This window comes from Siniperca chuatsi, linkage group LG5 (assembly GCF_020085105.1).
Source record: "Siniperca chuatsi isolate FFG_IHB_CAS linkage group LG5, ASM2008510v1, whole genome shotgun sequence".
Lineage (NCBI taxonomy): Eukaryota > Metazoa > Chordata > Actinopteri > Centrarchiformes > Sinipercidae > Siniperca > Siniperca chuatsi.
This window is the reverse complement of record NC_058046.1, coordinates 8,541,156-8,557,380: the sequence shown is the minus strand read 5'-3', so window position 1 is coordinate 8,557,380 and position 16,225 is coordinate 8,541,156. Positions and strand designations below refer to the sequence as shown.

The 16,225-nt window shown below is 40.2% G+C and overlaps 1 protein-coding gene across 1 annotated transcript; it reads right to left on the bottom strand.

The window, feature by feature from the left end:
• Positions 1–471: 471 nt before the first annotated feature.
• myl2b (myosin, light chain 2b, regulatory, cardiac, slow) lies at positions 472–3,542 on the bottom strand. Its single transcript, XM_044198184.1, has 7 exons — positions 3,397–3,542; positions 1,998–2,087; positions 1,810–1,885; positions 1,340–1,444; positions 1,129–1,207; positions 1,003–1,051; positions 472–892 (listed from the first exon to the last, which is right to left on the bottom strand). Exons 1-7 carry the CDS (start codon positions 3,397–3,399, stop codon positions 788–790), a joined length of 507 nt encoding a protein of 168 aa, XP_044054119.1. The 5' UTR covers positions 3,400–3,542; the 3' UTR covers positions 472–787.
• Positions 3,543–16,225: the final 12,683 nt, after the last annotated feature.

Below are 16,225 nucleotides of genomic sequence, written 5' to 3'. Positions count from 1 at the left end.
CACTGTACTATATTTTGAATAAAGACTTAGCTTAGTGCAGCCAGAGTGCAGTTGCGGGTTAATGAGGAAAACTACTCCCTTTGGCAGATAGACCTTTTCATAGAACCTTTTAGATTGCACATACAGATATCTTTCATATTTTCTTTTTTAACCTCTACATATCCTACTGTTGCACAGTCAGCACTGGACTAAAACTAACACTATGGGAAGTGAAGCCGCACGCAAATCTCCAGTCTCCCTGGAGCCAAATGGAAAAGAAGTAATTGTTGTTTCTCACACTGGGATTAGCTAACGTCCTCACACGCCTGCATGTTTAACCCCCCCGACCACTGAAAATCTCCCACATCATCAAAAGTTTGTGGTTGTGCAAATATGTATGTGAGTGGATCTTTGTAAAAATATCTTCCTCTGTGCTGCTGCCAATGATATCAACCCCCCCTTCCCTTATTCATTCAGAAAACATATCTCACAGCATGTATCAAAACATTTTATACACTTCCTTTTCTGTGGTCACATACACTTTTAATTTCACCTATTACATATTAAGAGATTACATGTACATAGTGTAGCAATAGACATAACTATACATACTATAATAATAATTCAATTAATACTTCATTAATGCATTAATGCACAGTTATGTAATTCAACAAATTGAAGCTGAAATGTGAAATTGTTATTTTTAGCTTTATATTTCTGCTGTAGTCTGTGTGATCATGCACATATCTCGGCACAAACATGACCTATTGGTTTAAATGTCCAGAGGGCAATCTCAGGAATAACGCATCTATTCTTGATCTTTCTCTTCACCATGTGTGATGACGTGGACCAGGTTGTTGTAGTCTAGGTTTCCTGCTACATCTGGTGGAAATGCCGCAAACATCTGTTCCATCTTTGGGCAAAAAATAAAATAAAAAAAAGATTATGTTTTTGAGTGAAGAATATATTTAATCAAAACACAACAGTGTCATACTCTAACATTGTCTGAGGTGGAGCTCTAACCTCTTCAGGGGAGAACCTGTCTGCCTGGGTCGTCAACATCTCTGTCAAGCTGTAAAGGCAAGCAGTGATGATGAGCAGACAGGACGTTCACCTCTTCCAACACTAGAGCACTAGACTGTTACTCACAAGTCTTTCTTTAACATTCCTTTCCCCTCAGGATCAAAGACTTTGAAAGCGTTGAGGATGGTCTCCTCCGGGTCAGCACCTAAAGATGAACAGTGGGTTGATGAAAGAATAAAACAAAGGTAATATTGTTTTTTTTTTTTTTCAAGAATTGCCATGGTCCTGAATCTCCATATATAATCAGGCTCAGGATTATATAGAACAGCCCCCTCACCTTTTAGCTTCTCTCCAAACATGGTGAGAAAGACTGTGAAATTAATCGGTCCTGGCGCCTCCTTCACCATCTCATCAAGCTCTTCCTGCTTGACATTTAAACGGCCTAGAGAAGGATGGCAGATAAGGTGGAATAGGGTTTGGAGCTGCAACTAACAATTATTTTCAGTATTGATTAATCTTTTATTTTCTCGATTCATTGATGAATCGTTTGGTTAGTAAAATGTTTTTTAAGAAGTGAAAAATGGCCCAGAAACCTAAGGTGACAGCCTCAGATCGCTTGTTTTGTCTGAGCAACAGTCTAAAACCAAAGATATTCAGTTTACATTGCAGAAGACAAAGAAAAGCAGCAGATGCTCACATTTGAGAAGCTGGAAGCAGAGAATGTTTGCCACTTTTTCATAATCAATTGATCTTTTTACTTAAAAAGGTTAATTATACACACATAAACCGACGAGCAGGTGGTCTTACCTAAAGCTGCAAAAGTGTCTCTCAGGTCATTCTTGTCAATGAAACCGTCTCTGTTTTGGTCCATGATAGTAAAAGCCTGCAGAGGGTTTATTGTTACATGTCGTGTCTCCAGTATGCACAGTCAGCATTCACCACAGAGTAAACTGCTCAAATTCAATGTGAAAGACAACATTTGGCCAAGCACTGACTTCTTTGAACTCCTGGATCTGGGCCTGTTCAAACATGGAGAACACATTGGAGCCGGCTCCATCTGCTCTCTTCTTTGCTTTCTTCGGGGACTGCAGAGGTTTGACAATGACACTCTAATAAGATCCAATACTAACGGAACAATCATGACCTGGCTCTCTGCTCCAGCTTCACTCATTATCGGTTTTACTGTGACACATGCGCTTATGATAACGAGCCAATGATCAGCAAACTTACCAAGTGTGGGGGCATTAATTGCACAACAGGCAAGGTTTATACCGGGCATGCATTTCATTAGGAGGGATTACAAACACTGTCAGTTTGTTATGGAAATATTTACTGAAGCCTCCAATTTTGTGAGAATGCAGACTAAGCCTGGGGAGGGTGTGGTCCTCTGCCTGCACTCCCACAGTCTCAGGATCACATGAGGGATTATTCTATAGGGCCTGCGTGATGACAGGATGGTACACTGAGCCCTGTTTGATCAGAAATCCCTCGGAGACAAGGATTATGTCGAGCTATTTACATGACTGCCAAGGAACTGTGAAAAACAGTGCAAGGGGATGCAGGGTGATGACATCACATTGCTTGGATTCACGGGCCTCTCGACAGCTGCTGTCTAGCCCTTGTTGTGGATTAGCTCTCGAGCACTTGTATATCTCATGGACGGGACCTCTGGCGCTCAGCAACATTTATTTCTTTATTTTGTTTTAAGAGGATTCATGCAATCATGGGATGCGAGGCAGAACTTCCTGTTTTTTCTCCGATGCTGCCCAGTGCAGAAAATTCTGAGAGGACCAACGGAAACGTAATTGATCAAAATAATACATGAAATCATTCCTGACCTGTTTGTAGCCTGTACCTGTTGCTGCTCTGTTCTCCTTTTCTTTCCTCCTTTCTCCTCTCCTGTTTCCTCTCTCCTTTCCTCTACTCTTCTTTCCTCTCCTCCCCTCTCCTTTTTTCCCTCCTCTCCTTATTTCCTCTCCCCCCTTTTCCTCTCCTCCCCTTCCCTTGTTTCCTTTTCTTTCGTCAACAATACTCTCCTCTCCTTGTTTCCTTCCCTCTTTTCTCCTGTTTCCTCTCCTCTCCATGCTACCTTTACCAATTCATGTTGTTTTTGTTTTATTTCAGCATCATGAGTAGACAAAATTTTTTTGTTGATCAGTATTCAGTACCCATAAGCATATTGACATGGAGAATTCTGAGTCATTATCATCGGTGTGAGTAGAGCAAGATGTATAATTCATTAAAACATGCCATGACAGTATATTATATAAATATTTAATATATATAATATACTATATAAACACATGCAGCAGTAACAGAATGTCTCCTTACAGTCTGGTGGTACTTTAAACAAGATTAAATTCAATGACATGAATGAAATCTGTGTCCACTCACCATGTTTCAGTGGAAGCTAGATGAGGACCAAGCAGTATCCTTGCTGCTTTATGATGGAGCGGCACACAAAATGAGGGGTAGATATACCTCTCCTCTCCGGTAATGGCGCATGCTTATGGGCTATAAATACTCCATGCCCTCTTTAGGCAGAGACCCAGGTAAAGAAGACTATTCCCTCACCGCCACCACCCCCCATTGTCAGAGTTCATGAGATTTAGGGATAATAGCCAAACACACATACCCCATCACTGAGACCCAAGAATAACAACAGGACATAGCTTTGGCTCAGGAAGGACAGTTGTGTTTGTGACTGACAGTTGCACTTGATGGGATCCATCAGCCAGCTGTCCTGTTAGTGCTCCACAGGGACCAAAACTATGCTATGATGAGACCTGTTTCTTGGTAGCACAATAAACGGAACTGTTCGCTAAAGCTTTCTGAACCCCAATAAGACAGCATGCCAAGCTGTGGAAAACATTAGTGGGAAACATTGTTCATATGATGTGTTTCATGAACAATGCTGTTTAGTTTTTCTCTTACAACAATGTTGGACAGTTGGACATTTATGAACTTGAACTAGTTTAGACAAGCAGTCACAGATCACAGGTTTGACATGTTTAATACATTATACATAAGTGTGAGAGGTGAAATTGTTTGTGATTACAGAAGGCAAGTTAATTGGATTTTAAGTGGAAAGCCAAAAATAATAGAAGGTATATGTGAAAGTCAAATCCCAATTATTAACTTATTACTTTGTGAATAGGTGTAAATGATTTGTTGTTTACTTGTATTATTTCCAGTTAATCCAACATATGCATAAAAAGTACCTTCCAATACAATGAAAGGTTCTAATACAGCACAACAATTCACAACATAACTAAATCACACATCACACACTCACAGTGAACATTTTAAAGTCCTCCTCCAGTCAAAAGATGTGTTTTGCTTATTGTAACTTCACATGGGTGTCTGAGCTTCACTGTGCAGAACGATGCATGTGCGGAGTTTGCCACTAGAAGGCTGCTTTCACATTCATCTGCTGAAGGGGAAAGTTTCTCTGTGCTCGCCTTAAATCACAGCGTAAGAAGTGCGCGCACAAGTAGGGTTTTGTGACATCGCAACTAGTTTGGAATCTAATCATGGTCCAGCATGCGACTTACACAAGTGTGATGTGGAAACTTGAAACCTCCAGTGCACATACACTGAGAATGGACTTTACAGTGAAGTAAGAGACATCTTGTGTCCAGTAGTTAAACTTTTGAAATTACCAATATTCAACAGAAGGAATAGGTGTGAATATTTGACAAATCACTCCCGACAGAATTGATTATTTAAAGCAGAGTATTTTATATGTCTTAAAAAATATCTGGAGGAGATCTTTAAGTTTCACAAAGGAACTTTTTATGACTTCTCGCAACATAAAATGTCATGTATTTTGAATTCTTAATGTTTGAACTGTAAACTGAACTAGTATCATGGTAGTTGTTTGAGTACTGCAGACCCAAAGTACTTGGTAGACAGTTTCATCTGATGTTTGTAGTATTTGATGTTTGAGGTTTGAATTAAAGGGTTGGATTACCAAAATAAAAATATATATATTTTTTTATCTTTTGGATGAACTGACCCTTTAAGCGCTTACAGGACTGCAGACAAAAACTAGTAAAATATAGCTTTTATGGTAATTATTTAAATTTAGATTTATTCATGTTTCACTGTTTACTTACCAGTTGATTTTTTTTGTTATTTTCATATTTTCTTAATTACTGATAATTACAAGCGTTAATTTACATTTTTTGTGACTGAAATACTCCTTTTTGACAGCAGATATTTTGACATATTATAGCATGAAAAGCACAGGTGTAATTAATAAACTTAATTAAGGCTGCATCGCAATTAGATGTTCCAGTCACAGGGTCCTGGTATTGTGCATAACAGCTCGCAGGCATGACTTACTGGAACATCGTTAATGTTATTAGTTCCACCTGTGCTTTCCCTGCTTTGACCAGTCAAAATGTCTGCTGTGACAAAGGTCTATAGGCTTCCTAAAGCATGACGACAACTACAGCGGACAATGTTTGACCATATGACTAATATTTAGACATGTGGAGGGGAGCTGATGTTTTGCCACAAGCCCACACTCACACCCACTCCTTTATTTCTTTGACCATTCATTTACCTATCTTGTCCAGTGGGTAGTGCTAGCAACCCACAGCAGGAAACAGCTAAACAACCATGTAAATCTGATTTTAACTCAATCTCAGCAACACTCAATCAACTCACTGTTCTTTCTAGTTTTCCCCTCTGATTTATTAACAAATACGTAGTTTTATGTATAATCTTAGTGTATTGTAGTTATTGTAGTTAGTCCCATTAAAATCACTTGGGAATTTAAGATATTTAATTATGTTGATATACTTTCCATTCATAAAAATTGCAAGACATTATCACATTTTCTAATGAATATTTTAATAAACCTTATTATGGTCTACTAATCACCCACCCAGCAAAATATTCCTTTTAATACAGTCAAAGTGCAGATACCTTCAGCAATATAGGCAAGTCCTTGGTTTGCTTGGTTCAGCTACACCTGTATTTGTGAAAGTAGTGTTATAAACTGTGATATGATTCTCTGCATAACATACAGGGATTTAGCTTTTCTGTTGATGAGAATGCAAAGTGGCTGGGCCCTTCTGGAGAACTACAGGTTCCAGACTCTTGATGTAAATAATAGTTTTACCAGGTTGAGGAAAAGTTAAATGAAAGACTACTGGAATACATATAATTATAGTTTTGAGACTTTACCTTGCTCCTGTTAAGTGCTATAATGTTCTGCTGTTACACATGTGAACCTGCTCAGTCAAAGCAGAGACCTTTCACATTTTTGGCAGGATATCATTTTATTTTGTTTTTGTTTGGTTAAATAAAGGTTGCTATGGTAACCAAAGTAATAATTGCTGAAAAACTAACCGAAAATGGTAAAACTTTAACACACAGTCAAAATAAAGGGATTCTAATCACACCAATCCTACCAGAGTCAGCGTGCTAAGGTCTCTGTAACGATTCAATTCCATTCACTTCAATTTAATTCAATTCAGTTCAATTCAATGGGCCTTTATTTGCATGGGAAACAGACGTTAACATTGCCAAAGCAAGTGTGAAATAAAAACATATACATAAACAGAAGAAATGTAACAGTGCACATTTTGTCAGATTCTTCAGAAATGAATCTCTGTCCCACTGATGTCTATCGCAAAGGATCTGAGACAACACTATATATATCCTCCAGGACAGCAAGAGACAAGGGGTCTTATAGAAGTTGACCCCTTGCTGTGGCCACTAAAATGAGCAAGGCTTGGGACAATTTGTTTGTGGGACTGTGGTTTAGGTGGTGCTTTTTACCACCATGAAATCACCAAACAAGCTCAAAGAAGCTGCTATCACTCATCAACGATATGCCATTTCATTAAATATACTGTCAGCACTTTCACAGAAACACAGTAATTTGAAATCCCTCATTCAGCGACCTCATCAAAACAATGATTTTCTTGCTCTTGGATAATTTCCCTTCTGTGCGCACAGGCCTCATTTTAAGTAATCATGCATTACTTTTTAGATTAAGCTTTTACAGAGTAATGTATTAATTTGAATGGGGTGACAAGGTTACTGGAAGAGGCCCGTAGTGCTTTGCTCATGACAACAGTGAATGTGAGGTCAAGATTATATTCAGAAGTACAGAACGGATTGAGTCCATGAGATTCAGCAATTTTTCATGAGGCTGAATGTGGATTCAGAGGCCCGACAGACAAAGCATCAGCCTCTAGACGTGGAGATTGTGGGTTTAGGTCCCACCTGGTTCCCCACAGAGCCTGGCTGGGCTACATTCCTGTTGAGCCAGAACACAGTGTTCCTATCTGACATCTGAAAATGTCTGTGATTACAAACGCTTTACTTGTTTTGTTTTTTTTTGGTGTGAGCAGGGTGTGCTGTTTGGCACGAAGACAAGGTCAAAGATTCAACTGAGAAAACAGTATGTACTGTATGTCCTTACTGACTGAAGTGTCAGAGCGTCAGCCTGTTCCAGGGTCACTCTTCACTCTGCCCTGTGTGTCTCAGAGAGATCTTGTATATAAGGAAACAATTAGTTAATTACAAAATGTGCTGTATACTGATCCGATCCTCTTCTCAAATCTTAATTAGCATAAATGCTTGATTTTGGATGATGGATGTTTCAAAACTGCATCAGGAAATCACAAGATTTCTACATCTCCAAACGGGGGGCAGATTTGCTATTTCTTTACTAATCATCTTTGTTCATACCTTAATGAGTTGTAAAAAATTAAACACTGTCTCCTACAGCGCAATTCTGGTTTTCTGATACATCACTATGTTCCTTATTATATTCGAATCCTGCATTTTAGCCTCGCCCTAGAGCCACAAATAAAATGCAATAAGCAAAACTGTTAATAATCTTCCTTCACTTTCCCCTTAGGTGTTTGTCTATGGCAAAGGAATATGTCATTGTCCCCCAAGGTGTTAAAAATATGACCCATGAGGATATTATTTCCTACCCGGGACTGATTTTCATGAGTAATATCAGGTAGAAGCTACTGTACACTGTGAGGCTGGTGCGCGGTGATCAGGAGGTGGAACGTGGATTAAACCATTGGTTTTGATACCTTCACTCAGTGATAACAGTATAATTAATGGAGGAAATCAGACAAAGCTCGTCTGCACATGACCTTGCTTCTAACACTGTGGTGTCAGCAGGGGGAGCACCTGGTGTCTTAGCAGCACTACAGTGTGTGTGTGTGTGCTCCCTGACCAGAGGAATGAGTTATTTTAAGTGGACAAAGAGCACCCTCATGCTTTATTAAGTTAGACAAAGTCAAATATGTGACAGTGCACATCTGCTTAGAATGTTGTGCTGTCATTAACTTAAACTGGCAATTTCATAAAGACATTTTTTTTGTTCCAGTCTAAAAGCATATTTTTATGGTCATATATTGCATGCATACTTATTATTTTCTGTTAATATGAATCCACAATTAAACTAAATGATCAATACAGTCACACAGGCTTTGACCATCTATACAAAAATCTAAACATTGTAAAAAAAAAAAATCCCATAATCAACATATGAAATCTTAAATATTATCAAGTGGGGGCTTAAACCTGGGCTATTTTTTTACAAGTAGGCCTAATAATGTATGGTTAATGGGTTTTGTGCATAGCACTTTAAAAGGCATTATTGAAAGAATGAACTTTGCAGTATATTACTGTCTTATTACTGGTAACAGTACAGTTCATTTAGAGCATTTATGTTAAATTGCCTTTAAAATATGGACAAAGAGTTTAATAAGCGAATATTTTGTCTAATTTGCATAATGAGAAAACGATTTGTGGACTAAGTGACATTCTAATAATAGTTGCACTACATATGTCGATAATGTAGCCTATTTTCATTTCCTACGCTCCCTCTAATTGTACTGTCCCGTGTGCTCCTGTAATAAACACGGTTTAAAAAAAAAGAAAAGTAGGCTTGGCTAAATTCCCTGAACTCCACTAATCTACACATCATCTCCTTCCCTTTTCCAGACTGTATTGATCAACCTCGGGCTTTACGTCAGTATTGATAACTTTGCCAAAGCAAAATCAAGTGCAATTGTCCAGTTGATGTTGGGGACGGAGGCACGGAAACACTTGCTCTTTACTTTTCAATGACCCGGGCAGTTCGCCAAAAATATCGTCTACTTTTTTCCGTCTTACTTCCACAAAAACATGTTGGTAGACTTGTCAAACATATCGGCGGAGTCTCGTGTTAAGTCTGTTGGTTACGTTTTTTTAAAAGTGGGACCGGTGATCTTAAACGTTGTTTAACGAGGGGGAATCCAGCCCACATATTTATTGCAGCCGCTGAAAAAAATCTCCTCAATATCCCCCAAGATGGCCGCCGATGTAGGATCGATGTTTCAATATTGGAAGAAATTTGATCTACGGCGGCTTCAGGTTAGTGCTATTCTCACCTTTCTCGGCTTATTTTTCCAGCGGTATGTCTTCTTACTGTACTCTAGTGTGTGTTGTCTGGTTTTGGGTGAATGTAAGACGAAAGCTAGCGACATTTGCATTGATAGTTATTAGAAATTGATCCCTCTTCTGCCTTTGTTCAGTTCAATCATTGATCAGCGGTGGAGCGACCGTGGAGCAGCACAGCCTCTGTGTTAGCCACACCGATCTGGGATCAGCACCGCGGACAGCACTGATGTTTACATGCATTAGCTTTTCGGCTTTTTTACTCTTTATTGTCCGCGACAAGCACCGCCGTACTTACATGTACGGAAACTTTTATCGCGCCCCTGAATGTCTGTTCTTGGACGTAGGCTGTTAACTTTTTCACCCAGCTTAATGTTTTATGCGGTTTGTGTCGACGGCCGTTGCGTTGCTGCTGCATCCTTCAGTAGGCGATAGTACAATCTTGTAATTTTTTTATTTTATTTTATTTTATTTTTTTTGCATTTTTGTATCTTGAAGAATTTGCATGTTGGGAAGTTTTATTTGTGATTAGGAAAGTTTATTTTGTGGACGTTAGACATTCTGTTCGGACATTTTATGAAAACATTTTTCATTTGTGTAGACTGTACATTTAGAAACGCTGGTCGTCACTGATAATGTAGCATACAACCAGTTAGTTGTTAAAAAAAGAAAGACGAGCTTTTAAGTCTTTAAACGCTGAAGCGTTGGACTGTTATGTCGCTGGCACAAAACATGCTTCTAATTAATAGGGTGGAGAATGTGGCAGGTGAGCAGTTTGTTTGTATCACAGTCATAACATGTAGCCTACCTATATAGTCCCAGTAAATAGCATGCAGCTTCGTAGCATATAGCTTAACCCACTGAGCTGAAAGTTGAATTTATAAACCACAATGCTGACAGGTTATACGCTTGTATTCCTGAAAGCAAACGTTGAAATAAGGTTGGGAAGCTAAACGCTGTTTTCAGTGTCCACTCCCCCCTCCTCTCCTCTCTCCTGAAGCCGCATAGGGCTGCTCGGCCGGGGGGGCTGTGTAATTGTATTCCCCGCTAATGTTTGTAAATCAGCCTCGGCCGGCGCAAGGGCAACGTCTCTGTCGTTTGACTGATGTTCTGTAACATGAGAAATGACAGGAGCATGGCAGTCCGGGTCCCTCGGAAAAGCCTACCGAGGAGGAGAAATCAGATCTGGTGGCTCTCGGTTGTCTTGTGTTGGTCGAGTGTTATTCCAGCTCCCAGCCGCTGGACCTCTCTCTCATCCAGGCTGGGATCCAGAGGGGCGAGGGAGCTATTGTTGTTGCTGCTTCATGTAGCGTCTTCTCTGCAGGCTCCCATCCTGATTCACCCGGGCTCCAGAGGACCGTGTAACATTTATGATAGATGTATACATTCAAGGTTTTTCATTAAATGTGACTGAGTAGCCTAGGAGCTAAATCTGAACTGCCCCTTAAGGATGCCCAAGCCATTACCTAGTGTCATGAGCAGTGATGTAGTGGTATATAATAAAAAGGGTAGCCTCCAGTCAGTGATCATCATAAGGCATACAGCCACGAATATAAAGAAAAATGCATTCAGAAAAGTGTTAATTCATGCTTGTGCTCCCTTGAATGACCTTATCCTCATGCAAAATGAATCACTTTGATACCACTTGCTGTGAAATAGTAGTACCCATATCTACTGCAGAAGGATAATTGTCAGTTCATAAAGGTGGCTAAATAATTCCGCCGATGAGGAATAGGTGGAAGGTGGATGAAGTGAATTTAGGTGTTTACCTCTGCAGCATCCCTGGTCTTACGCTTTTGGATTACGCATGTAGTCCAGGTGATATTGTGAGCCATAAGTAAAACGCTGTTAATCACCTGGATAGTTTGGCAAACAGGTTATCTTGTTAGAATACCTTCTTGTAGAATAATGCATATTAGTCCAAATAGTCTCTGTCTTAACAGTTTGCTAAAATGCACATGTAGATATAAATAGCCTTGAATTATAGCAACTATCAATAGCGCACATTGATTTTGTCTTCAATGTCTAGTCTGGAAAATTGCCTTTTTTTGATGCTTTTCAACCAGCGTGTTTATCATATAAAGTTTGCCACGGTGTTGGTAATGATGATCATTCGACAGTTGACAAAGATGCGTTATAGCACACTGGACACATGCATGTGTTGAAAGTGGTGGCTGTGTTGAAAAATAATTTAATTTTCTACTGAAATTCTGTTCCTTTAATGCTGAGACCTTTAATATTTCACAGGGCTAGCATGGATTTGATCACATTATCTTATTGTCTGCAGCTCTGGTAAATATTCTTACAAGCCTCTGGTTGCAAACATGTCTGTAGCTGAAATGTGACATCCTCTGTTACATGTGTCAGAAATCAATTAATTCACTTATTTCTCACTCAGTCATGGTTGGAGCCAATTTCTGGCAGTGTAAAATCATTACAGCTGTTTCACCATCTAAGCCCATATAGAACGGTATTCTTGCTATATCTGAGGACATCTACGAGCTATTTATTTTAGCACTTCACACTGGAACATTTATGTTCTCATTACAAGTTATTATGTCAGTAAACTGAGTGTGCAGTTTTTGAGTGTTTGTGCAGTAGATTTGTGCATCCGAGTTGTACAGGATGAATAATTCACCTGCAGGCTGATGAAAAGAGGGCAGGGAAAGTGCGAAGCGCTGAGGTGGAGTGACCTTGGTTCCTGCTGGCTGCAGGTCACCCGGCCGTTGCTGTGGTAATCATTCACACCAGCCAGATGGCATTTCCGTGGGCGAGCATGAAAAGGACGGGTCAGGGTCTGTCCTGCCAGGCCCAAAAACAACTCTGGGCCAATACAGTACCTGGAGAGAGAGAGCACTGGGTCTGTAGAAAGACTTTGCAGAGCCAGGTAATGAGAATGTGTGGTCAAACCAGGTGGAAATGCAGTTTGATTACAGTCGTGGTTTTGTTTAATCCTATCATCTGAAGCTTTCTATATTATTACTTTAAATTGCCCTTCAAGCACTCAGAAAAAAATGATTTGCAAGAGAAGCGGGCCAAAAAGACTTTTATTTGATGTTACTTTAGAAAACTTGGGCTCCATGCCTTTACTACCAGTTACTTTAATGCCTCTGTTGTTTTTAGCGATGTCGCAATGCTGCGCTCATACGGCGAAATAATGCTCCGCTTATTTGTTACCATTTTTTAGCCTTGTTTCCACTCTCTCTTCCATGAATCTAAGAGGCAGTGGGGTTTTAGATCAGGAACAAAAGCTTGTGATTGTACTACATTTAGCATGACTCAGTTGCTCTGGTGTCAGCTCTAATCCGCACACAGAGACAACAGTATTGCCAAACAGTGAAATTGCTTTGCAGCCTGTGAGCCTGGCTGCCTCCGCTGCCAGCCTGCTCTGTGTGCTGTTTGCCAGTAGCTCCCCCCCCCACACACACACATACACACACACACCAACCCTGCAATCTCAAATTGGCTGTGAAAATCGGTCTCTGTCTCCCTTTCATTCATGCTTTCATATATTTGTTTGCTGATATTGTTAATGTCAAATGCATCAGCATAATCTCATTGTAGTGGAGAGTAAGTAAGTCCAGAGCGCCTCAGATCTTGTATTATTTATCATAATGACTGTATCATTTCATTCATATGCCATGATAGATATAAAAGGCTTTAATGTTGACCTCCACAGTGGATGCTATATGTGCTCATTATCTAATTTTTCAAGACTTGTCTTTTGTTGTCAGGTCTTTTAAATCTTCAGAAGATTAGGTGTGGTATTTAAATGTAAAAGCTACCCCATCATAATAATCAGCACTGGTTTGAGTTGTGCATGCCTCCCATATAAACATGTCTTAACGTGCTTTCAGTATTACCACTAATGTGAATCGATGGGTGGGGCATGTCTGTCACAGACCCATATCCTTCGGGTTGCCCCTCTCTTCCTTTGACAGGGACAACAAAGCAAATAAGAAAGAGGGGAGCTTTTACAGGACTATCTGGGGCAAATTGAGATGTGAAATCCAGGAGCCATAACCCCGGTACATAAAACGCAGGGAACATTAGAGAGCGAGAGGAGTGAAACAGACTTCAGCATTAAGCTGTTTAACCTCTCTGTGTAGCATTAGTGGTAGAGACTTCAAAGCAGATGCTTCAGCGTTGGAAGCAGAATGACAAATGGGTTTAGAGACAGCTACGGTGAGCATTCTCACAGGAAGACTAGGCCTGTCATTAATGTCAGCTTAATCACTTTGACCTTCCTTCAAGTAGATTTCCATACCTATCCAATCATTTTGCCTTGCTTGTGCTCCTGTTTGCAGACTGCTGTATGTGCTCCTGTTTGATAAGCCAGGGTGTGATGATGTTACTGTCTATATCAGCGATTGTGTGCTTGAAATGTCCTGAAATCTGTTCTTTTAAGTGTCTGAAATTACTTTCCTTAGTGGCCTCTAGCCATGCATTTAGCTTTGGTTTTACATACATTTCTGAGATCTCTGCCTCCACCCATATGCAAAGGTGGTGAATGCAGTTTCCTTTCTGTTGTTTACATTGTTCAAAAAAGAAACAACTATCCATAGCCCTGACCCATTACCATCATGCTACGTATCACTGTTCTGCATCTCCATCTCTTGGAATCAGACATTTCAGTCCCTGATCGGCTCATACAGTTTGTTACGGGAAGAGTGTGAAAATAGACAATCTTTAGTGACCTATAACGTGGGGGGGAAAGCGGCATTTGGTGGGTGCAGAGCAACAAAAAAACATGATTTACTCTGATCAAGAAAGGACTCTTCCATTACTATCAATACAAACCATTTAAAATGGTGATGGACGCTATATGATTGAGAATACCATTGTATTACATCTGTTCTGCGGTAATATAGCTTCTGGCCACCAGTGGCAGCACACTGCTGCCGACAGCACTCCATTAGGTAAGCGAAAAAGAAATCCTATTCCAGCTTTGATTTTCATTTTACATAGTTTGTATTGATTGTAATGGAAGAGACCTTTGTATTTGGAGTGAATCATGTTTTTTATTTCGTTACTTTGCACCTGCCTGATATTTTTTCCCACCTTATAGGTTGCTAAGAAGATTGAGTTTTTACATTTCTTCCCGTGATGAATTTTATGAGTCACTTCGTGACTGAAATATCTGAGTTCTAGGAGATAAAGACGCAGGCCCGTGACATGTATGATGGTCATGGATCAGGGCTAGAATCCATAGACCTCTTTGTGAACATCTTTCATTGGAACTAGTTTCTAATAAAGAAATAGTCCCAACAAAAACTGTTGACAACATGTTCAGAGAGTAACAGAGACATTGTTATTCTGGAAAGAGACGTTCCTGTTAAATGTTTTAAATGCTGTGAGCACCTCAAACAAAATTCCATTCACCACAGTTTTATTGGGGTTGAGCAGAAATCTCCGAGACTGATTTCTCAAAACCTGAGAAAATAAAACCAAACCCATCTCTATGACTAGATACCACTAGAGGTGAGAGAGTTTTTTTTAATTTGTGTGAACTGACCCTTTACACTTCCTTTTGAACCAGAGCAGCAGAAATTATTGACATCATGTGGACATATGATTTCACAGTATTGATCACTAATTGTTGTGGCTAATGAGTGCTAAGAATTTTGTCATTATCCTCTGTCGTATTTTGGTCTTTCTGTCTACAATGCTGCCTGCCTGAATATTTCTGGTTTTGGAGGCTTGCTGTTTTAATGTCTTCTCTTATGAAGCGTTGTGCCAAAAAAGCAGTACCTTCAGTGTTTCAGCAGGAACGCCCCCTTGGTAGTTGACAGTGCTTCATAGCAAGAGACGCCAGATTTTTCATAGCAGTGTGTTCTCCATTCTGCTGCCCCTAGGCTGGAGCAATTGCTTTGCAGGAGTAAATAACCAGCTTTAACAAAACTTCAGGGACACATTAGTCTGCTGGAGGACGGCTCCATGGCGGTAGGGCAGCCTCTTCTTCCCTCACATTGAGGCAGGCAGAAGCATCAGGAGGGGAGAGGTAATGGGTATAAAGCTGTGTCCTCTCTCCCTGCTGACAGCCAGTCCCCTGCCCAGCAAGTCCATATTGAGCTGCGTTTCTCCACCGCGGCCTTGGCTTTATTTGTTTTGACTGTCTGACGCCACTGCAGACGTATTGAGCACCAGTCTTTTCTTGTTCATTTTACTGGGCTTACAATGAATCCCACTGCCCTCCCTTTCTCAGTCTCTGTCTCTTTCTGTCTCTCCATCTCTCTACCTAGCATGCCTCAGCTGTATTTGGCAAGGTTTCACTTGCTGTATTTCAATCCTCTACTGTCCATTTTGTCCTTCATGACAAAAAAAAAGCATGCTTTTTTCCCCCCCAAATGTGCACGTGCCAGGCTTTTGTACGGTGTGATGTTGGTTGTCATGAAGCGTGAGTTAGCATGGTGTGAAGGGTGCTCCTGGGCCCAGCACACTCATGAGATCAATGCTTCACTTACCTTCTCCAGGTTGTCTTTTGGGATCTCAGCTGCTCTCATTATGTGCCACTGCTCAGAGTGTGTTTACCAGACTGGAGGAATAGTAGTCTTGTGCATGCCACCCATTTGTAAGGCCCATTTGTCCTCATTTAAGTTGGAAGAGAGAAGACCTGAGAAAGACGGCCTCTTGATGGTCTTTTGAGTATTAAACTAGCATTTGTTATTACTAAGCAGATGTGCTCTTATTTATCAAAATAATACAAAAGGTGTGTTATAAGAAATGCAGATGGATCAGGCTTGTGTTAGCAGGTCTTGTCTTTGTGCAGCTGCTACCCCCACACAGTTAATTACTCTCT

Excerpts from the sequence above, each read along its gene's own strand:
- myl2b (XM_044198184.1), bottom strand. Across the intron at positions 1,886-1,997 it reads AGATCCAGGAGTTCAAAGAA|GCTTTTACTATCATGGACCA; the intron begins GTCAGTGCTTGG and ends AACCCTCTGCAG. Across the intron at positions 1,445-1,809 it reads AGACACTTTTGCAGCTTTAG|GCCGTTTAAATGTCAAGCAG; the intron begins GTAAGACCACCT and ends ATCCTTCTCTAG.